At 38.0% G+C, this 23,832-nt stretch overlaps 1 protein-coding gene across 1 annotated transcript; it reads left to right on the top strand.

Moving 5' to 3' along the window:
• The first annotated feature begins 213 nt into the window (after nucleotides 1-213).
• Nucleotides 214-15,696, top strand: LOC140953338 (peroxidasin homolog). Its single transcript, XM_073402827.1, has 6 exons — nucleotides 214-291; nucleotides 1,515-1,752; nucleotides 3,439-3,623; nucleotides 9,575-9,873; nucleotides 12,359-12,933; nucleotides 14,954-15,696. The coding sequence occupies exons 1-6, from the start codon at nucleotides 214-216 to the stop codon at nucleotides 15,010-15,012; spliced, it is 1,434 nt and encodes a 477-aa protein (XP_073258928.1). The 3' UTR covers nucleotides 15,013-15,696.
• The last annotated feature ends 8,136 nt before the right edge of the window (nucleotides 15,697-23,832 follow it).

Below are 23,832 nucleotides of genomic sequence, written 5' to 3'. Positions count from 1 at the left end.
TGGGGTGACCCGCCACATGTTAATCTCAACTTTCTGGGATCCCTCGCCTCCATGTAAACAGGCCCTAAGACGTCATCGCCGAAGAGCTCCTGGCATCATCTATTTTAGCATTGCGTATCAAGAATTGGTCTATTGTACCGGATCAAATTCTTCAAAACATTAGGCTTTTGTCCTAGGTGTTGCTGCTGAAACCACACCGAACAGATTAGCATAATGGTTAAATTTCGACGTGACAACGTTAACGTGTTAGGAGTTGGAGACACAACAATTACGTCAATCACCTGGCTGCGTGTGGGTGCAGAGTCAAACAAACATGGCGAGCGTGTGGAACCCTACTACACTGCTAATTTTGAAATTTGACGTTTTGACATGGGAAACGGTTTTCAGAAGTGGACGGGGAGGTGGATTAATTAAGGAATTTAGAAAGATGCTCACAGGCTCACCCCCTTCTCACTTCTTGCTGTTTTTGATCTCTCGGCTTTTTCGCTGCTTGCCCGCTTGTTTTGCTCATCTTTACTTATCAATAGCCAGGCACAGCGCGCTACTCCTTTTCAAAAAATGGCGAAGTTTTTGGCATGTGCTCTTAGTCTACATCGGTTGATAAACAAGGTGTTTAAAACGACGATGTCGTCCAAGTAAATATGCGAGCTGCGATACCTTGATGATCCACGTAGAAGTAAACCGTGCGGTCATGGGAACAACAGACAAACAATTACCTTCGCGTCATAGCGTGAGCTAAAAACAGACTTCATATGATTATCATGAGGCAAAGGGATTCACTCCCTTCTCTCATTCTCTCTTGTGGAGGAGTTGTAGCTCTTTGAAAATTTGAGATTTGAACTTAAACAAAATTAGCTGTGATTAACTGATCTGTCATAGCTGTAGGTCAATTGTAGGTCGTGTTATTGTCTTTTCTTCGAGCAATGAATAATCCTGGCCTTGGTTGCTCAAACGTTAGATAGAGCTATCCACCAGATAAATCACTATCTAACGGATAGGCAGGGCCACCAAACGGTACATTTTGAGAAAAAGACGTAAAAACAACAACAAAGCATGAAAAAAGTCTTCTGAAGCCATTTTAAGCATTTTGGGAGATTGCTGGGAAACATTTATCTGTTCTTCACTCCCAGCAAGACTGATGCATGTGTTCCCAGCGAGCAAGCTGCACCTACAACCTGCAACCTGACTTACTAGAAAGTTTCCCCGCAGACGTATGTCCAGACATCACTGGCCAGTGTGGGTGTCGTCATAGGGCAAAATTCAGCCCTTCAGGGGAAGGGGGGGGGGGGGGGTCGGTAGGAAATTGGTGTGGTCTAAGGGCGAAATTAACCCAATCAGTGGGGGATGGGGGGAGTGGAAGAGGTTTCTGACAAATAGGGAATCCCGTGGATAGCGTTATCCACCTATTGAACAACTGAGGCCTGGTCTTTTGTAATCAGCCGTGATACTGATCCTTAGAAAATGCTATTAGATGTTTCTATTTTATAAGTCCTCGACACTATCCTTTGTGTTAGATAAACGAGATAACAGCCTACATTGATGCTTCACAAGTGTACGGCTCAGATGAAGCTTTGGCAAAGAGGCTTCGAGATAAAACAACAAAGCTGGGATTGTTGGATGTGAGACCATATATAAATTCCGATGGCGAACCGATTCTTCCGGAAGCTGATGAGGAAGCTTTCTGCAGATCAACAGATACTGAAGCAAGTCCTTGCTTTCTTGCTGGCGATATTCGAGTGAACGAAAATCACGGTAATTGATTAGTTTATTTATTTATCTAATTTTTATTTATATTTGATTATTCAAGTTCAAACGAAGCGAACATTAGAGCCGACCAAAAACTTATTAATAACAACAAAAATACACAAAAACAAACATAAAGTTTAAACCTTGGAGTTAGTCAGGATAGGAACAAAAAATATATCTTACAACTGATATAGGACTAACCGATCGTATTTGGGGGGAAAATGAGCCAGGTCTTACTTGCGCTTTTGAAGGCCAGGAGTAAAAAGGCGCTGTCATAGGGATGTTAGTCACGCCATGTTGGTTATTACTAGTTTTTAAATGTTTCCTTGTTAAATAGGTTATAATCAATAAGTTTCCATTTAGTTTATTTCCACTGTTTTCAGTTTTAACTAGTTAAAGGCCCATTGCCAAACTTGATGCAACGCGGTCGTTAGTTTTTGTTTTGAAATCGCGCTTTTATAAATGGCGTGCTCTGATTGGTCAACACTTTGCTAGGCCTTCTCTCAACTGAAAACACAAAATAGTCAGAGCTAGTCAGCTGTGGTCGCGTCGGCGTTGTGTGTTTCCTCATCTGCCAAATGGTTACATAGTTCGCCTGCAAGTCAGTAAATGATTTCTCATGGACGTGGATGAGTCCATTGATATTTCTCAAGTTTACCTGAAAGAAACGCGTACGGCTCCATTAGATGCCAAGGGAAAGTGACAACATATACACGTCCATTTTATGATTGTCAGAAATTGCCGTTGGCAATAGCTTTTAATTGGTATTTTGAGTAGGCAAAGTTTATTGATCGTATTCCCATGCACGGCTACTAAAAGCGTTTAAAAATTCAAAACATAATAACTTGTTCGGGAAATTGGTTGAATAAGTCGTGGATAAAACTTGTAACGATCGAATGTTATGAAAGTATAGAGGGCTATTAAGCAGAAAATGTACCGTGAAAATTCATGAGGTGATGGTAAACAACGCTTATAGGATTTACTTAAGCTTGCATTTTTTGACAGGTCCGACGCAAACGGCTCGGGTGAAAGTGGTTTGGAACATTAACGCGGCTGACAATAGTTTTGATGGGATAGCTCGATCCGTTCGAATAGATGACAATTTTCTTCGAACGGATAGCCCGTCCGCAAGCCTTTCGAACGGATAACAATTTTGTGCGAACGGATAGCCTGTGTAGTTGAAGGAATGACATTTCTTTTTCGTACGGATAGCTAGAGCCGTTCGAACGGATGACAATTTTTTCGCGAACGGATACCCAATCAGTCGGAAAAGCCTTTCAAAACTACTGTATCAGTAATTTCGTGTAACACGAAATTCGCGGGGTTTGTTCACTTTTATATGTTTATCCGTAATTCAAAATATGATTCAGTCACATATAAATTCAGCAAGAATAAGTTTTGTAAAAAGTGATGTTCGTTTTGGATCCATGGATATTTAAAATTAATCAAGAGATCTTTGATTTAAAAGCAAATTTGAGCAATTAAGACAAAGTTTTATGGCAAACGCCATTAAAGCTATCAGAAATTTTTTTGACTACAGTATGTAGTATTGTACCTATGGGATAATTATCTTCCGGAGTAATTATTTTGAGTTTAGAACTCAAAGAAGTCGTGTCTCAAACTCATTTTTATCCAATAACTTAATATATTGCATAAAAGAAAATGTTCCACTTTTTTTTCCCTTTTTTACAGCTTTGATGGCGATGCATACAATTTGGGTACGTGAGCACAATCGTATAGCGAATTTTCTGCACTTGTTAAATCCTCATTGGGGTGACGAAAGGCTATATCAAGAGGCGCGTAAGATTGTTGGAGCTGAGATTCAACACATCACCTATAATGAGTGGCTTGCAGTTATTTTCCCAAGTGAAGACCTGGTAAGAACTTGGATGCGTAAGAGATAATTGCTAATTTATGAAAGCATTTATTCGCGATAGCTTACATTTTAGGGAAGGGAGGGGGTAAAGAAATAAATAAAACAGTAAATACTGAAATAAATAAGCAAAAACATAATCTAAATTGGTCCAACAACGGTAGCTTATTCTCGCAAGTCACTAAGGAGACGACTTTGTCGGAAGAAACGAAGACAAGCATTCGGAACAACGACAAAAACCTCCGGCCATAACAAATTTGGACCGTGTGAGGGAATCCGGTTTGCGGAATCCGAGAAATTTTTTCTTATCATGTAGAAGCAGGAATATACAACAAGACTGAAATCCAGTACTTGGGATCCATATTCCAATATTGTCTCGGCCCTCACGAGACTCAAACAAACATTTTACAATAACTGACTTCCCCTTTTTTTTAGTCTGCTTTTTTTAATTTGTTTGTTGTTTAGTTTTTATTAGTTTCATGCACGAATCCCTTCTTACTACGAATTCCTTTCTTGCCTCTTGCATAAAAAATTCAAACAGGAAAAAAAAACTTGACAATCTGAGCAGAAACGATTTGCCAGATATAGTATCGTTCCGTGTCAAAATTCGATTAAGGTAAATATACATAATGACTTTTTAAGGTAGGAAAATTTGTGCAAGACAACAATTTTAATATTCTGGAAGTCAAGTTTATTCAAGTTAATTTCCGAACGTTTTATGGAAAATCTGTTTGTTTAAGAAAAGTTGCCCGTGCATTTTAGTCAGTTGAGCTGCATAGTTATATCATGATATTCAGCATACTGAATTATATCATTTGCAAGTCTCGACACGTGAGATCCTCAAACGCATTCCTCCTTGCTGTTTCCCACCTCATACAATCAAGCCGTCTCACAGGATCCCATTGGCTGAACAGATCCTAGGCAAATTGCGTTGAACATAGTATCTTGAACATATCGTTGAACATATCTTTCCGCTGCTCAGTGACCGAACCGAAGCACGGCCGATTTCTAGTGGCGGGTTTTAGGATTTAGTCTCGTATCCTCTTTTAGTTCCGTTAGGAGACTTCGCCACATTTCAAGTTTTTTTGGCCATGCTGGTGACTTAAATGGAACTCGAACCCAGGTCACTTTGGTTGGAGGTAACAGAGAATTATTGCGCTATTCCCGGGCTGCACCTCCAATCATCGTCAGCATAATTTACTTGCACACTCACTTCAAGTCAGTGTTCAAGTAATAAGGAGGTTCTGTTATCCAATTAATTATAAAGTGTAACCGTCTTTCTTTAATGTTTTAAGCTTATTGAGGTTAAAGAGGGGCATAGTCAAGTATTCTCAGTTAGACATGACTCTGGTGGAGTAAACCTTTTCTGCTCTTAAAGGGGGTGCAGTCAGCAATGGGACCGCGCTGACCTTGACACTACTTTTGCCAGTTTGAAAAGCGTTTACCTCAACCCGAAATCAAATGTACCCGTCGGAGACATCTAGAAATCCACTTCAATCTTGCCTAGAGTTTCATTCGATCCTCGATCTTTTACAAAAAACCTCGTTTTGAGCAAACTTTTACTCATCCTATGACATTTTTTTATCATATTTGGTTAAAAACAGTATCCAAAGGAACATGAACAGAAGAGGTGGGAAACGGGTAGGCGCCGGGTGGGAGAAATTGCCTTCGGTTACCAAAATAACTAAAGAAATGAATCAATAACACTGGCGAGCAAATAACCGTTATATACACAGGACGAAAAATCAAGTATCCGTAAACTTAAACATGGTGGAAACACGTGACTCCGTTGCGGAAACACAGCGGCAAACGCGTGTTTCCGTTAGCGGATACATTACGGTTTCTCATGTTTCCGTCGCTGCGTTTTCAACGGAACCGGAACACTTTTTTACACGTTTCCGACAGATTTCCGTTTCAGGAATCACGTATTTCCGCAATCGTTAACGTGTGTTTATGTTGCGGAAACGCGATATTCCGTACCGGAAACCTGTTATTTCGTTCGTTCTACTGGCGGAAACGTGAAAGATACGGTCCGGCAACCTGACTTGTTTTTCTGTGTTTCCGTCTGTTTCCGTTACTGCGTAAATACGTCCAAAAAGTTTCATATTTGCTGAAACCAGGTCTTCCAATGGGAATTTTTCTTTATTCTTACATGAAATTAACCTTTGAGTATTTTTCCTGGTTAACTTACATGCAATGAAGACTTATTCTTTTTATAAGTAAGACAAATATATACCACCATAAAACTGAAATCCATCTGTTACATTTAAAATTTTATTCCATTTCCTGCACATAGACTCGTATCAAACAATGCTTATTTATGGTCTTATCTCATACGCAGAAGTTGCAAAGTGAACATAACTGTAGCGTGCTTAGAGGGTATAAAATAAGTGCAAAAGATTCAAATGCACAAATTACATCAACAAAAAATGAATGGCTAAACTTTGACATAATACAAGTACTGTTTTTTGAGGTAAATTAATTGTATACTTCACAAATTGAAAACCTATCCTTTTTTCAACATACTAACAAATTTAACAGACACTAATGTAATCTTGAATTCAAGTGCAGCTTATGGCTAGTGATAGTTTTGTAGCCCATAATATTTCAGCAAAGTGGAATATGATGTGTCTGGAGAATGTCCTGAGTAGGACTGTTGTTGACAGCAACTGACGTTTTATCAACAAGGTGATCATCAATTTCATGGTCATTGTCAAAACATCAGTTCCTGTTTGATCATTATCCACTTTCTTATTTCAAATGAATCCTAGCCTTAAACCATTCAGGATAACAATAAAATTATTATATTGTGTCAGGTTCTGACATGGTGTTCTAAACTACTTACAATTCTCTATGACCAGTGCAAAGATTCAAATGCAAAAATACACCAACAAAAAAGTATGGCTTAAGTTTTACATAATTCAAGTCTGCTAAAATTGTTATGTGTTTCATGTATACTATTTTTTTTACAACCTCTCACAAAATCAACAGATACTTTTAAATGGATCTTATAAACTTGAACATAAACTCTATTTCATTATCACACATTGATGAAGGTAATAATTATTATTTCAAGACCTTGACAGGTTTTCAAATTGTTTTAAGGGGCGACATGTATGCAGGGTGCAAAGAGAATCATTTTCACAGCTTGCCATCTGGGCAAGCTGAAGCTAGCATTTTTATTTTACTAGCCCAGGTGTCATTTCAACTAGCCCCAAAAACTTTTTGATGAGCAGAATTTATTTCACAGTTCTTCTATTATTGGAATTTCTCAAAAAACATCACTTGCCTGTCGGGCAAGTTAAGAACAGAATTCACTAGCCCGATAGCAAAATCCACTAGCCCTGGGCTATTGGACACTGCTTTCTTTGCACGCTGTGTATGTCACGAGGATACTGGTGTTTTAAGTCACTTCTATTCTCAAGTCATTACTTAGTGCTCAATCACTGGATATTGGCCAAGCTCTGTTTTGTGAGGCCAATTAAGTTCCATGATCTTGCTTGCTTTGAGAGAACCTTCTGCACCAAAACTGCATACCAAGGTGATCTGACTGTTGTATGAAAAACAAAACAAAGTGCTTTTAAGTAAAATTTGACAGAGGCTATTCCTCAAGCAATCAAGGGGAGGAAAAACCTTTTTGCAGTAAGAAAACTATACATACTAAATTAATAATATATAAATCACACATGTACATATATACAGTTGTGTTTCATAGTAATATAGTCAGGATGTTATGCAAACAGAGGCTGTCTGTAATGCATCAGTTCATTCCAGCTGCACCCAACCACCCCCCCTTCCAGGAATAAATTGAAGAGGGTTGTAAAGGTATGTTCTCGATTTTAGCATATGCATGTATTTCTTCATTGCATATCAAGCCAGAATTACATAGAGAAAACCGGAGCTATCGATGTGAATCAATGTGTTTTGGTTATTGAATCAAATTTCTGTTGATATTATTTCAAGAACATCCTTTCATATTTATAAAACTATTCATAACATAAAACGTTACAGCGTTCTATTAATTTTAATGTCAATAATTTTATATCAATAATGAAACCCTAAACTGGTGCATGTCATCGCGGCGTGAAGTCTTCATTAGAATCCTAGCGCTATTACAAAGGAAGACGTTAATTGAAACGAAAAATCACACATTTAAATGCTTAAAACAAGATTATTCGACTGTGCGATCAATGAAAACTGTTGCAGTTTTGACAGATGACGGGGCATTTGCCCCCTTTTTTGTCCCCACCCTGGGGGATTTGACAGCTCAAGAGTCCCCACGCCCGGGAATTGACTGATGCATAATTCCTGATACCAGTAACAAAAAGCCTATTTTGCCAGGGCACAAAAGAGAAAGTTTAACCTCCTGCAGGTGGCACATTATCAACTACATGAACAGGGTCAATACCAGGAGAGGCAGGGGAAAGTAACTAGGTGTGGGACCAAGAAAATTAATGATGTTCTCACAACTTGTAAAGCAATCACCCTGGTGGGCAGCAGGGAATTGCAGTCATGTACAGTTTATAACCACCCCCCTCCCCCCGGTGTACAATGTATTACACAAAACAAACTTGCCATCAAACGTTTCTGAATACAAGCTATCAAACAATATCAAACACAGCTTTTTTGAGCTTGATGCCTGAGCAAAATCAAAACAAACCAAATTATATTGAAAAAAAATCAAATGTAAAAACTGAGTCACCCTTGGGAAAGCAAAAAAGCCAGGGAAATCTGACAAGCGCTAGATTCAGAAGGAAAATGCTTACTATTCAGGCCAATTAAGGAGCAAAGAGTAAAATCAAGATGATTTCAACTTGCAGATTTAAAGACCTTTTCCTTGGTAAACAAATGTACTGACATTTTCACAGAGAATATATATTTTAGAATTAACTCTGAAATGGAAATATTAAAAGAAGCAAGACCTTTCATCACTTTGCTACTTTCACACTGGATCAGTAATTAACACACATGTCATCAAGAGTTTGGAATTTAAACGTTCAATGTTGTTCCATTCGAATTTTCCTCACGTGAGTTCCACTTTGTTTGATAACCGAACTCAATGTTTGATTGACTTCGGAAAATTGTATGTATGTACTCAACTTTTTTTGTGAGTTGGGTTTTGTTGAATGGCTAAGCTGCATACAACTCTTTCATGTGCAAGAGGTTGATTTAGCTTGAAAACCAAACATTCAGTGTGATATGCTGGATACACATGTATTTCCTAAACTAAAATATTTTAGCAGTGAGAGGCGTACCAACAGAGGAAATAAATCAATAATTGACAAAATATCATGCCTTTTGTTTTTCTCACTTGTATTTGTACCTTGGTATTGAAGTTGCAAGGGAAACTAAAAAACAAGTGACAGTCACTGCAACCATATAACATCTTAACCGACAATGCACACTGAGCTATGGAAAATCGATGGAAAAGGCTACAGGCGTTTGGAAAATCAAGCTTTCTTGACCTTGAACCTTCGACAATAATTCATGCAGACTCCGTGACATTTTTCACCTCTACTGATGATCGAATTCAGAAGTACTCGTCCAAGTTTGGCTTTCCCTGGACAAATCTATATTCCCAATAATATATATATATATATATATATATATATATATATATATATATATATATATATATATATATATATATATATATATATATATATATATATATATATATATATATATGAGTGCTCTGATATGGCATAGGGTCTATTATTACGATTTGGGCTTGTAACAAGTTCAACGCTACAAGTTTTGTGTAGTGTGTTCCGGATGCGCTTCTCACTTTCTGTTTCACGCGTGTGTCTTGTGATATACAAATCAGCTAAGAAATGTTTTGAAATGCGCATGTGCATCAGCTGCCTGTGTCCGTTTAAACCTTACTTGTAGCCGTTAATGAAAAACAACCGAAACTGACCTTCCACATTATTCCTGTCCATAATTCTTTTTCAGAGAAAGAATCTAGGGCTTTTATTGGAGCCTAAAGGGGAATTCTTCAAAGGATACAATGTGTCAGTTGATGCACAGTGTACCAACGCCTTCTCCACAGCTGCTCTTAGAATGGGCCATTCTTTGATCCGCGATACTTTCGTTCTTTTGGACACCAACTTTGGCAGTGCAGGATTTGATGAACCTAATAGATTGGAAACCAGAGACTTCTTTAACCCAGATCGATTTTACCAGGCGGGAGACAACGCATATGGCGGAATTTTGCTGGGGCTAATAAGATTTTTTGCTCAAAATGTTGATCGGTAAGCTGAAGGCAATTAATCGTAATAAATGATGAAAATAAACTAGCACTGATCAGGGATTATTGGGTGCGTTCGCATGTTCGCCACAGCGGAATTTATCTGCGGTTTTAGAGGACCTTGTAAGTATTAAACGCTGAAGTAAACACATTAGACACCATTATGAAATTTGAAATTTCTCTACCAGTGGCACGAAATGCCTTGTAATCGAGGCTATCACTAGCCCTGTATGATATATTTTCTTCTGGCAGAACAATTAACTATACAATGATTTCCCAAAATATGCAATTCGCCAATGTTGGATTATATGTTATAAATCCAGTACCTTATAGCTTCTTTTTGCTGAATGCTTCTCTCACGATCAGTTAGGTTGCGTGTTCTTGTGGCGTCAAATCCATATATGACGTTGCATATTATTTTTCGCAATAAAATTGCTTATACTAGACCACTAGCAGTAATAGTTGATTCTTTTTCGGGCCTCAGTCATTTTTTATTTTTGTACCCTTAACATGGACATTTTTTGACACATTCAAAGAATCGTTGTTCTTGCTGTTGTTTGTTTGTTTGATTGTTTGTTTTTTTTTTTTCATACTTTCACGTTAATCATGATAAATATCGTAACTAAAGGTATAATATCATCATTCATGTTCTTAAGGGTTATACTTAGGCGTAATAAGTAAGGAAATTAAGAAACTTGTTGGAGAGAGAGGAGCTTTTTACCTCGTTTGACTGGCATATCAGGAATGTGCAAACGCGGCTGTATCATCACTCTGATAAAACATGCAGATATATAACCTTGATCATACATACGCCTGTAACAACGTGTTCATATAAATAACAATTATTCACCGAAGTGGAGGTGGCTAGTCTTGGACTAGCCACCGACACTGAGGTTTTAGTATATACTAAAACAGTGAGGTAATTGAGCACAAAAATGATGATTTTTAACTCAAATACTGCTGCCAACGATTACAATTTTGGCGCGTGATGACCGGGCGGCCGCGGCCGTCGCTTTTTCTTGCCGACAATTAAAACTTTTGAAGGCATTGTTTAGCTCTTGCGGGGAAATTCCTTCAAAAGGAGTTGTGAATTCTTTTTGTATTTAAAATCCTTGTATAAAAAAATATTATTAAATTTAGTTTTAAGCTTATTTACGAACAACTCAACTAAATAAAGTAACGCAAGACTTAAACTTAATTTGTATTTGTAAACAAAAAACTTTTTCACCGGTTCAGTATCGATAAATTCGTGTCAAGAAGACAAAGCTTTACCTGTTAAAACTTCCAATCCGAACTTCGTCACCTTCTTCGTGTATTTCGGAAACAGCTTAATTGATTAGTTGCGAAATTTCTTTGTTTGTTTACGGCAGCAAAACGGGAAGGCATCTTGCTCGCAACTTACACGAGTTTGGCGTCGCTCGCTCGCAGAAACTGGAGGTGAATCAGTGAACAGTGCAGGATAGTCACTGATTGAGTAGCCAATCAGAGCGCGCGAAAAACACTATCCACTGTTTTAGTATATACTAAAGAGATATATAGATAGATAGATACGTTTGCCTTTTTGCACGTGCGCCCGTTTGTTCCAATTTTTCAAAAGAAGAACGCAATAATATTGTCTGCAATTCCCTTGATTAGCAAACACTGAAAATTAAAGAATGCGGAATTCGGTCAGCAGTAGGTCATATAATTGTTGTCGTTGCAGGATAAGAGGAAAAACATCAAAGATTTCAATTTTTTTTTACAACAACGCGGATGAAATAGGACAGAAAATTATCAACTGCCAAAATATTGTTGCTCCTCTCCACATATCAAATATCGCGGACATCATCCACCGTTACATCTTCTTTCTTAGAAAAAAAAATCAGCGGTTTCGAAATCACTTTTTTTTTTCATTTCATTTGCGTTGTGGTAAAAATTAATATCTTTGAGGTTTTTCCCCTTATCCTGTAACGACAACAATTAAATGACCTACAACTGACGGAATTCCGCATTCTTTAGTATTCAAGAGTATGCAAATCAAGAGAATTGCTGACAATATTCGTGTATTCTTTTCTTTTTTTTTCTACAAACTGGAACAAAGAATCTGACGAAGAGAAAATTTATCGTTGAACCGGGTCAATTTCACAATAGACAATAACAAGTGAAAATGCACACGGGCGCACGTGCCAGAAGATAAAAGTATCAAGCTATCTATATATTTCTGTATTCGCCACTTTGAGGTTAGCTGGGAGAGCGGGTCGAGATGGTTGTCAAAGTGCATTGTGGGACTGCTTTGGGGGACGAATTTGCCACCATGTTGAAAATGCGTCCCCCAAAGAATTCCCACAATGCACTTTGAAACCATCTCGACTCAGTCTCTAGCGCAACCTCAAAGTGGCCAGTATGAAAAAATCGAGTCTTTATCCATTTTTGTGGGTCTTAATACAGACGTATCGCGTTTCATGATTCATTTTATGTTATTTTTTTTGTTTTATTTCTTCTCCTTTTAGGCGTTTCGTTCGCGCAGTAAGAGAACGCCTGATAATTGAAGGAGAACCTCCTAATGGTATTGTTGGCGATCTAACCGCAATCAACATGATACGCGGAAGAGATCATGGCTTACCAGGCTACGTCAAGTTCCGAGAAGCTTGCGGGGGAAATCCAGCCGTTCGGTTTGATGATATCCTTGATACTATTCCTAGTGCTCAAGTAAACAGGCTTAAATCTGCTGGCATTTACAAAAAGGTGCAAGACATTGATCTTTTTGCTGGCGGCATGAGCGAGGAAAACCTACTAGGAAGTGCGCTTGGTTTCACCTTTACATGCCTTGTAGGTCGGCAATTCAAAGATTTCCGTCATGGCGATCGCTTTTGGTATGAGAGAGATGATCACCAGACCGGGTTTACCATCGAACAACTTGACCAAATACGACACTCGAGTCTTGCCAAAGTTATCTGTGATAATACCGATGATGTGCGTCGCATTCATGCGAAGGTTTTCGTACATAGAAACGCACCCGGCGCCAATAATCCTGTAGTCGACTGCGATGATCTGCCGTTTATGGACTTGACTGTCTTTAAAGAGGGTGAGTACTACTAACATTTTATTGTTTACTATTTCTGTCCTTTACAGCCATTACTTTGGGTCGGAAGAGTTAAGCCGTTTAGACAGTGTTTAAGAGGATTCAACAACGGCCACAAAATCAGTGGATGCGAAATTGCTAAATCTGTAATGGCCAATGATTTCTATTTTTGACGCAAATTGGAAGGATTGAGTCAAATTAAGCGAGCCAATAGACAAATAAATATAAGAATTGAAAGAGAAAATGGCTTTTGTATGAAGCGAAAGAGAGAGAGAGAGAGGGAGGGTACACGAGCTGGCTTTCAGTGCATCTACTAAATATCACTTGTTATAGGTATAAGATATTAACCCTATTTACTCTTTATAATTACTATTATTATTATTCATTCAAAATATTTCCCCGATTCTGATTGGCTAAAAGCACACGCATAATTCACCATAACTAGCTACTGATGACCAAATTTGGAAGAATTTTGCGTTTTATGAACCGATGACGTCTAACCTGAGATCAGGCTCTCTTTTCGTTTCGCTTTGGAAATAACATTCCGGCGGGCATGGCGAAACGAAAAGAGAGCCTGATACAAACCTTCTACGAAACGTCTGCCGCCCACTTTTTTGATTGATTGACATTTGCCGAATCAGCCAACCAAAATTACTTCCGTTGCTTGTTTTTCTAGTATGCAAATTTTTCATGCGTGGGAAAAATGTAGACTGGTTGACTTAAAAAACAGCTTTTATCTCTTAATTTTTTCAGCTAAAAATAAAACAGTCAGCACAATCACATTTAACTTCTTGCGAGATTAAAGGAGATCTCGAAGGTTATTTCTGTTGACGTAGAAGGTAAAAAGTTTTCTAAAAGACGTAGGCGCTCTGGAATTTAAAATACTGAAATCTCTATTCTTCCGTTGTCTTAATATTTTCCTCGGCAATTTTCCCCGATTTTCAGTACATAAATCTTTATAAACAAAAGCAAACAGCCAACGAGCGAGGACACCAGTTTTCTTGGTTTATTTTTTACAAAACGCGAAGGCAAACAACCAGTGTGTGAACACTGAAAATTCCGTGAACAGCGATGCGATATTTTTCGTCTAATACTTCACAGTCGGCGATACACGATACACCCACTTTCCGTAAATAAAGCAAATCCTGAGAAGATATGAACAACCATATGAATTTTCTGAATTTCCATGGCACACATTAAGGCATATTATCCTACCATAAGACCATAAAACAATAAAAAAAGACAGCAAAATCGATCCTTCTCTCCGCCGACGACGGATCATTCATGAAAACAACAACGCGAGGAATAAGCGCTTCCAACTTCCGGCGTTTCCGACAGCCAATCAGATCTTGTGGCATTGTTCTAACAGCCAATCAGCGTTACGGCCAAAATCTGGCCGTAACGAGCACAAACGTGAATGAGTTTTTATCAGGCCCAATTTCAGCGGTAGCCGTTAGGGAGAATGTATGAGAACCGCTCAAATTGGGCCTCATCTCAGGTTAATGACGTCAAAAGTGCAGCGCTCTTGCAGGTTAATGCACCGTTAACCGACAAGAACTGGGGACGAGGTTGAATTGTTTTGGTTGTGAAAACAAAAATGGCGGACATTTCACTCGTTTCAAGAGTAAGAACTAGGCGAAATTATAGCTAAAAACATGGCAAGAACTGCAAGAAGACAACTCGAAGGGCGACATCTGCTATTTGGAGAATATTTGTGGAGCTGAACAACCCTAAACGTGCACTATCGAAGATGAACTTAACATCGATGGAGGTAAGCATGTTTTACCTATTTTTTTAAACTAGGAGTTATTTTGAATGAATAATAAAACAATTATTGAATTCGGCTTTCGTATCATATGAAGAATTATGGAGATCTCCATAACTCTTCATAAAATACTCAGATACTCAGCCTCATTCATTAATTGTTAACTTACTACTATTATCATTATCGTTATTATTACTATTATTATTATTATTATTATTATTATTATTATTATTATTGCTGTCCTATTGTTTCTTGTAGAACCTAAGGAGGAGGCGAATGCTGGCGGAGAAGAGGGTGGTGCGTCCACTAGTGCTTGAAACGTTTTCCTGGTTACTTGTTATCGCAGTTCATTTACGGTTCACATCAGGGTTCTGAGTTTTTATTATTATAATTATTATTATTATTATTTTTTTTTTCTATTTGTATAAATATATCTGGTTTTTTTTGAAAACCGGGCTGCTAAAAAATGTTAGTCTGTCGCACTGATTGGTAATTTAATGGTCCTTTCTACTGGAAAGTAAAATCTCACCTCAAAAAGCTAAGAAATTCTTAAATACGCGAGCCCTGTGTTTGTGCAACAAGTTGACAGCCACCTTGACGGAAGCCTCCCTAAAAAAGAAATTACCTGGCTACGGGCCGGGCTGTTGCCAACCTTTCAACCCTCCATCGATCATTTAGTATGCCCCTTCACCAAGATTATTTAGTTTTTTCTTTTGATCGCAAATTTCAAGCCTTCTGAATTTGGCGAGATTTTTTCGTTCTGACTTATTTGAATCCACTTCTTTTGAGACTAACATGTTACAACAGAAACAATTACCAGCTTTTTCAGTATTATAAAGCACAGAACTCACAGCTTCTTTAGGCTAATGCCTTCCTATAGCTTGTCACATTAACTTATATTTTAGTTAACACTGACCTTTTGTAACGTTTTATTTTTATTATGTGAGTGACGAAAAACTATAAAATGGACTATCACATACTCAGGCTATAGATTAAAATTAAACAGCTAGCAAAAAATGATCTTGTTTACAGTGAGTTTCTTCACCTTCGTTACTTATAGAATAGAGTTAGGCCTAGGGAGGGGGGAGGTACAGGAGAGTAAATCTCCCTCCTCCTTACTCTTTAAGCAAATTTCTCCCTCCTTCCTAAACTTGGTTTAAACATGGCGGCGGGCAACACACAACTCCTGCACACAGTCGTAAAGTACGTTTTCTGACCTTCAGAGCTTCGCCTCTACACCAACATACGGCATGAAGATTGCGTAATCACCGTATGTCATGTATACGAATTAGATTAGATTTATTGTTGTTGTTGTTGTTTTTATGGAGAAAAAGCCCTGTGCGGTACTCTAGGGAATTCATGATGGGGGTGTGCCGCCCGGATATCCAAATTCTGACCCTATTTAAGACCAAAAAATGTCGTTATTCACACCCGCTTTCAGACCTGGCCTTTAAGAAATAGTGTCATCATTACCGTAATGATTAGGCGCCCCAATTCCAAGAAGCGCCTCCATCCTCATGAGCGACCCCGTTCTATTAAGCGCACCTAACCTAATACATTACAATATTAGAGAGTTGCTCACAAACGGAGCGAGGAGAAACGGATGTTTTCACAGGCTAAAAAATGTGCTACCAGTTCCCTGGGGAGATGGGCACGCTTGGAATTGACACTGAGATCGCGTCATGTTAATTACCCTTTCCTCGTGAAAATGTACGTGCCATTAGGTGACTCGTGACCTCATTGGCAAACACGTCGGCGTCGTGTTACAGGCAACCCTTAAAAATAATACTTTTTGTAAGAAGAATACAATACTGAGTTCTGAGAACGCTATAAAAACGTTAAATCTACACTTTTGCTCAAGGAAACGAAAAAAAAGACTTGCCTCTGATCTATTCCACTGTGATTTGTTATTTGTTCGTTGTTTCAATGGATCTTAGGCTGAATTGCGTAACCACTGTAACTCCCTTCATACATTATCATAAGATGAAGTCAAGCTAAGACTTGTCATTGCGATCTGGCAGGGTCCTGGCCGGACCAGTCGCAACAAAATTACCTTTTATTGTCGAAATTCAAATCAGCTGTATTTTTTTTTTCAGCCCCTGCCCAAGAAGGAAACCTCCCCTTCCTCTCTGCGGGATGGCTTGGTTTAGCTAGATTTTTTCGATTTGTGAAATTTACTGAGAATATAGAACTGCCGGTCATTACGTGTTTTGAAAACCTTGACCGGTTAGCAGCCATATAGCCAAAACGTTCTTTTAAACTCTTCAAACGATGCATTGATTGTCTTTCTTCCATGTAGGAACTAATCACGATGGCGGGAAGCAATTTCATTAGACAAAGGCAAAAAATGCAAAATAACTGTGGTGTAGGGTGGTGATGGAGCGAAAACCACCCTTATCGTAATTTGAAAGCATATTATTAAAAATATTCTTTATAGTCCTGAAGTATCTAACTAGGCATATTTTAAAGTGAAATATTGAAAAAAAGGAACAATGTAAACCGCTTCTAGAAGAATTGACAAATGGCCCACCCCTGGGCAGAAGTTTTCTGATAAATTCCCCACCACGGGGAGCGACAAGATGACAAATGCCCGGAGGGACGGGCATGTCTGGAATTGCGAGAAGGCATTTATTCTGCAACAAAGCGCGCGAATTCATTGTACTTGTATTCTACTTTTGACATCTATTCTAATTATTTAACTACTTTTAAGGGTTAAGTTTCTGGTCATACGAACCTCGATTTATAGTCGCCTTGTGACTTGCTTGAGGCAATGAGGCATCAGGCAATCGGGACCTATACAGTAAAATTCGCTTTCAATGAATCGGTTCGTCTATTGTCCTGTATTGTTATGTTTAATCGGCTGAAAAACTCTATGCTTGAACCCTTGCCAGGAGTAAATCAGTCAAGGAAGAAGTTACGTACCTTTCTCTGTCACAGGATTTCTTTTTGTCCTTTTTCTTCTTCCCCATTTCTCGCAAAAAAAAAAAAGATATGTACTAATCGCTTTCTCTGCCCTCTGACGTTGACAGCACGTTGAGGAGCTGAGTTACAAAGCGAGAAAAGTGATTTGAGATTCATAGTACGGTGCCCTCAACAATTAAATAAATTAAGAATATGATAATAAAGTGTTTTCGTCAAACAACCAGGACTTCGTATGAAAGGAACTGCCGCCAGACGGAAGCAAGAATAGGTAATGTACCTCGGCCAGGAATTTCTATGGACAGAAACCTTATTATGCGGAAAAATGTTGTGATAAGAGATTTTTAGACCGTGTAATAAATCTGATCCCTGATTCAGGCTCAAAAGCCTTGTGATCCCTGATCCCATTCTTCTGAGCCCTCTGCCCTTTCCTCTGATACCTGATCCCAGTCATCTTTTTGGCTTTGAGCCCTGAGCCCATATACCATATTATTACGACCCTGTAATTTGCCCCATCTGCCAATGAATTTTATATCTATTTATAGGTAAATACCTTGTTTCAGTAGTTTTACATGAAAGTAAGTTATTCGCTAAATTTAGCTGAAAAGACGAAATCAAGCAAAATATGACCCAAGTAATTGCCTTGGAGCGAAAGGCCAAAAATGACCCTGGTTTAAAAGTAATATATCAAACATGAGATGCAGTGTTTCATCACTAGTTCTCAAACTCATTAATAATTCATTAAGAAAATACAAAGGAAATTAATGTTTAATGAGTGTTTGGAAATCGGATGAAACACTGCTTAGTATTTGCATCCTTAATTTCTCCTTCAAAAATGATTTTGTTTGAGAAGAAATATCAAACATTGGACACAGTGTTTCATCACCAGATGAAACACCTCGAAGTTCGTCAAAAATACTCCGCTGCGCGTCGTATTTTCAACTCTCTTCTCGGTGTTTCATCTGGTGATGAAACACTGCATCTCATGTTTGATATATTACATGAAACATCGAGAAGAGAGTTGAAAATACGACGCGCAGCGGAGTATTTTTGACGAACTTCGAGGTGTTTCATCTGGTGATGAAACACTGTGTCGAATGTTTGATATTTCTTCTCAAACAAAATCATTTTTGAAGAAGAAATTAAGGATGCAAAAATGAGCAGTTTTTCATCTGATATCCATACACTCATTAAACATTAATTTCCTTTGAATTTTCTTTATGAATTATTAATGAGTTTGAGAAGCTTATTTCTAACGTTTGGTACCTAGCTGAAAGCTCTAGACCAAATAGACAAAAAGATAGGTCATCCGGTTATTGAGAATATGCAAAACCCCTATACGATTTTAGTATTTTAAAAGTTATGATCGTTTGGATCAACGCAGCGATCTTCTGCGATATTTTTAGCTCTAGCGTTACGGATCTATCTCAAGCAAAAACCTTCCAGGTAGAATGCAGATTGATACGTAAACCGGAAATGAAGAAACTCGGACATACGGAAAACCGGAAATGCGGAAATCCAGATCATCCGAAAATCGGCAAATCTGAATTCAGTCAGAAACCGAAGCCAAGTATTTTTCCCACCGTAAATATTTTTAGACTTTTTAGAAGCAAGAAGCGAACCGGCAGAGGAAATCAGAAATGCTTAAAAAATTGAAAAAATGCATCTTTGTTTTTCTTGCACATCGTATTTGTCTTTCGGTACTTCGGTAGGTTCTTCGTTGAAGTAGGACAATTTATCAACTCAAAGTCCGTCCACGTCGTCTCTCCACATAAGCCACCATTTTTTTCATTTGTTGACTCCGCCTCGCTTTGGCGCGCTGAATAGTGAAAGCGAGTCTTCCGGAAGTCAACCAGTTTTACCGGAAACTGTTTCCGCGTGGTCCGCATAGTTCTAGAAATAACTTTTTTGAAATTAAGATATTCCGGCCAACGCCCTTAGACTCCCTCTCTGTCCTATTACTAGTAATAGTTGACACTACAGCTGCCCCCGCTCTGTATATTGTCGGTCAATAGTATTCTTGCTCGTTGTGTAGCTCTTTGAAATATACCGATTCATAATGAAGATTTTCACACATATTCGAATTCCATACAATAGGTGAGACAAATACAGGAAACGCAAGGTTCGATTTACACAGCTTTGATCAAAACATTCTCAATTTCGAGAATAGTTTATTCTAAACCATAAGAAAGGATTTTAATTAGAAGTTGAATTTTTCGCTATTTCTCTTTCACTTTTTCCATACAGTTTATTTTATTTACCGGAAAGTAAGCCGTAGAAATTAAAAGGACGTTTGTTCAATTCCCGCTCGCGCATTCTAGTCTTATTTTAAACTTTATTATAGCAGGAGGACATCTGGGAGCAGGGAATAAGTCAGCACAGAATGTGATTGTCGGCGAATTTCTGTAATCGTCCATCGTTCTGCTAGTGATAAGCTAACCGTTGTTCACTCGTCTTGCTTGTTTGGGGCCGTGAGTCTTATTCCGGTCAAAGAGAGGGAAAGAGTGTCTGGCAAGGTTTCCAATCAAAGATTTGTGAACTCGTGCCGCTGGCAAACTCTCTAATAAGTGTTTATATATATACACAGTTATACGCACCTTATAACTTCAGCTGCGCTTAACGAGTGTCTTTTGGTCCATAACTTTCAAAACAACTGCTCCCCACAGAAAGTCACTAATACTTATAACACGTAACGCAAAAGAGTACCGAAGTATGACTGCACAATAAATGTCACAAAATCTACCTGAGCGGGTCCTTCCGGGATTTTCTGTCTTTACGTCATCCTAACCATTTCGTACTTGCGGGCGCAAACAAAAGAAACGTCATCATTACCTACCGATTCCTCGCGGCCCCTGTTCAAGCAAATCGAGATTTTTTCTGGCATACTGACTGTATATTTCAACTGTAAGTACTTTCATTGATATACGCGCGAGTTACTAGAGTGCCTCCTCGGGATTTCGCCTTCTGGGCGAAATCCCTGCGGGGGCAATGTTCTCTTGAAGCAAACCTATTTTAGTTATAGTCTTGATAAGGCCTTTCACTTGCCAGAGTTTCAGGTAAAATTATTTTTCACCCGAAATTGGGTGGGCGGTTTTTACTGAGACTGCCTCTTAAATCTTCAATGCATGATAAGTAAAACAAATCCGTTACTGAGTCGCAGTAATCTCTAACAAAAGAAAATAGCGCTTGTTGATAAATGTGACAGCCGACAACCCGTGATTTACATGTTTCAGGTATTTTTTGAGACCCTCGAAGCGCGGTCTCGCTGGTTCTGTCAACGAATCAATTGTTTTGTATTGCGCAACCGGTCATTTCAGATGACCGGAGAAGCCGTATCTATTTTAATGGATACGGTTCGTCAGTTTATTACCTCCTGCCGTCAGAACCTGCAACCCACTGCCCAAACAAAAACCTTTCCATAAAATTCCTATACAATGTTGTCATAATACAATGTTTCCTTTTCCTTGTTTCCGCCGTCTAGGGAAGATTTCAATCTCATTGAACGGGCCGTAATTAATCAAAATGCTTGGAAAGTCTGAGCCCATCCAATACTGTAAAAAGACACCAGTTAAGGTAATCGATTTTATAGGTTACAATTGACTGAAAGATCTTTTTAAACTAAATTAACGGCAATATTGTGTTAGAGGTCATAGCCTATTCATCGATATATATTTTATATACACTAATTCAATTAAGTTACTTTGACAGTTAAGGGATAAAACGAAACAAATGTTAAAGTTACCAATCTTCCATAGTTAAACATTCAAAGATAACTCACAACTTCTCGTAACTGATGAAGACGACATTTAGGTTGGAGTTGCTAATAAGTCGATGTTTAAGGCTAAGTCTAAATTTAAGCGCGGTTTGAGGAAATTAGTGGCCCCAAAAATATTCTAATACTTTTAGTACGTAAATGATTTTCTTGCCTAGGCACTTTAAAATGTCCATTTGATGCTATTAAAAGCAAACAATGTAAAGAAGATTTATGTGTTAAAAAAATTTAAAAAGGGTTATACTTATAACTGAACACTGTCTAAACATACTTTTTAAACAACATGTCCCCCTTCACCGGCCCCAAGTAGTAATTTTAGAAACGCGGCTGCAGTAAACGCTATTAATGGGTCATTGAGGTATATAACGGGAGGCACATCAATCGAAAAAAGTGTTATTTGGCCTAGACGATAAAGAAGAGAATAGAATATGAAGTGTTGTTAACGTTGGTGTTATATTGTTTTCATTGTTCCTGGGATGCTTCCCCTCCTCGATCCGTCTTGCGCCTCTCACACGTTTTTCGCGTTACTCGCTGCTACACATATCTTTAGTTAATATGCTCTAGTAAATTGCCCCTGTTAAGCAGGTTGCTTCGACTTAAGTGTCGATAAAAGTTTAGTACAAGCAAAAATAATCAACTGTGACATTTTTTGAGAGGTGTTTTCGATAATATAATTTAGATACGATGGGCAATGGGGTGGGCCCCTTGTGGAGTACTCTCATTTAATAAATTTTTCAAATGTTTGATCATTATAAATTCGTTATTTGATGTCCATTTAATTAAAGAGAACAACTCCTTTTATCCTATAGTGTCCTAATTTAATCGCGTTTACCATTGAGTGATCAACACGATCAAAATAATTATGTTGTTTTAACCTAAAGGTGGATTTCCACCGTCCCGTAATTTTTATGACGCTCGTAAATAGAATAGAGACAATGTATATGGGAGGTCACGCGTAAACGTAAAAGTTGGACCTCGCTCAACTTTCAAGTTTACGCTTGGCCTTTCATACATTGCCTCTATTTTATTTATGCGTCTAAATTTTACGTGCGTTTGCACGAAAAAATTACGCGACAGTGGAAATCACCCCTAAGTGAATATGTTCATCATCTCAATTTTTATTATTTCTCTCTTGTTCTATACGTTAATTTCTTACAGAAATATGACAGGAAAGGCACAGGCCTGTAACTTAATTTAAAACAGGGACTAGGACAAATTGTGACCATAGCCTTTATGTTGATTTGATAAGTAATCAATTCATGTTAAACTATAGTTAGCGACAATGCTACAACTATGAGTGAATGTTCCAGCGTTTGTTTTCTCATGGCATTACGTTTTTTTAAAAATTGACATTTTTTTCATAAATCAAATCACAAAGTTTATAAGTCTTCCGCAGTAATTAAAGTAGTACTGGCTAAATCATTGCATCCAGGAAAATAACTATGGGACTAAATAAGAGCATGGTCGCAATTAATGCATCCTCACTTGAAACGAACGGTATTTAAGTCTGCTCAGCGGGCAGCTGTGTATAGATTTTGTTTTAAAATTAAATGCGAGTGGCGTCTCCAATCTATCGGAATTGTCCTCTAAAATAAAGACTTCGAGCTACTTCGTCTGATGATTTGTCGCTTTGTTATCACTCAGTTTGCGATTTTACCGGCGTCAGTATCACTTGAATACTGCCCCATCTAAGGAAGTCTTGGATACGTCGGACTTTGCCAGTGGAACTTGGACTCCAGATTCCAATCGTTAAAGGAATTCCGGATTCCTTGAGCTGTTATCTGGATTCCAAAACCCAGTATTAAGGACTGATTCCACAAGCAAAACTTGGCGGATTTCCTTACATGGGGGGATCGTGCCAAATTAGCTCAAACTGTTGCAATTCAAAAAACAAAAGAAGTTAATATATTTTTGTTGAAAGTCTTGATAAATCACTATCCAGTGGATAAGTATTAGGAAAACCAATTGCGCTATCCAGTCGATAGATATTTATCCGATGGATAGCGCTATCCACCTTTTGAACAACTGAGGCCAGGAAAATAATTGCATGTTATCATAATCTATTGATGCTTTGGCGAAACCCTGGAGGGAACTTTTAAGTTCAGTCCCTTCGGTCAGCATCGAAAATGATTGGCTACACTTTTACGTAAATCAACTTTGGAGTGATCGGAAATTTGAGAAAACAAATTTTGAAAAAACACAACTCGCGGTTGAGAGCAAAACTTCAATAATAATGGATAATAACTCTTCATTTTAATTCTTTAATAATAATAATTTTATTCAACTTTAAAAAAATATGTACATGATTTACAGAAATATTTGAAGTCAGAATTAAGCAATAATAATTAAATAACAACAATAATAACATATTTAACAAAGGTAAACCCGTCAGTTAAAACTGTTATTAAAAATAACAATTAAAAGATAATAACTATCATAAATTAAC

The sequence above is a fragment of the Porites lutea genome, chromosome 11, assembly GCF_958299795.1.
Source record: "Porites lutea chromosome 11, jaPorLute2.1, whole genome shotgun sequence".
Lineage (NCBI taxonomy): Eukaryota > Metazoa > Cnidaria > Anthozoa > Scleractinia > Poritidae > Porites > Porites lutea.
The sequence above is the reverse complement of the archived record's forward strand: the minus strand, read 5'-3'. Positions and strand labels throughout refer to the sequence as shown.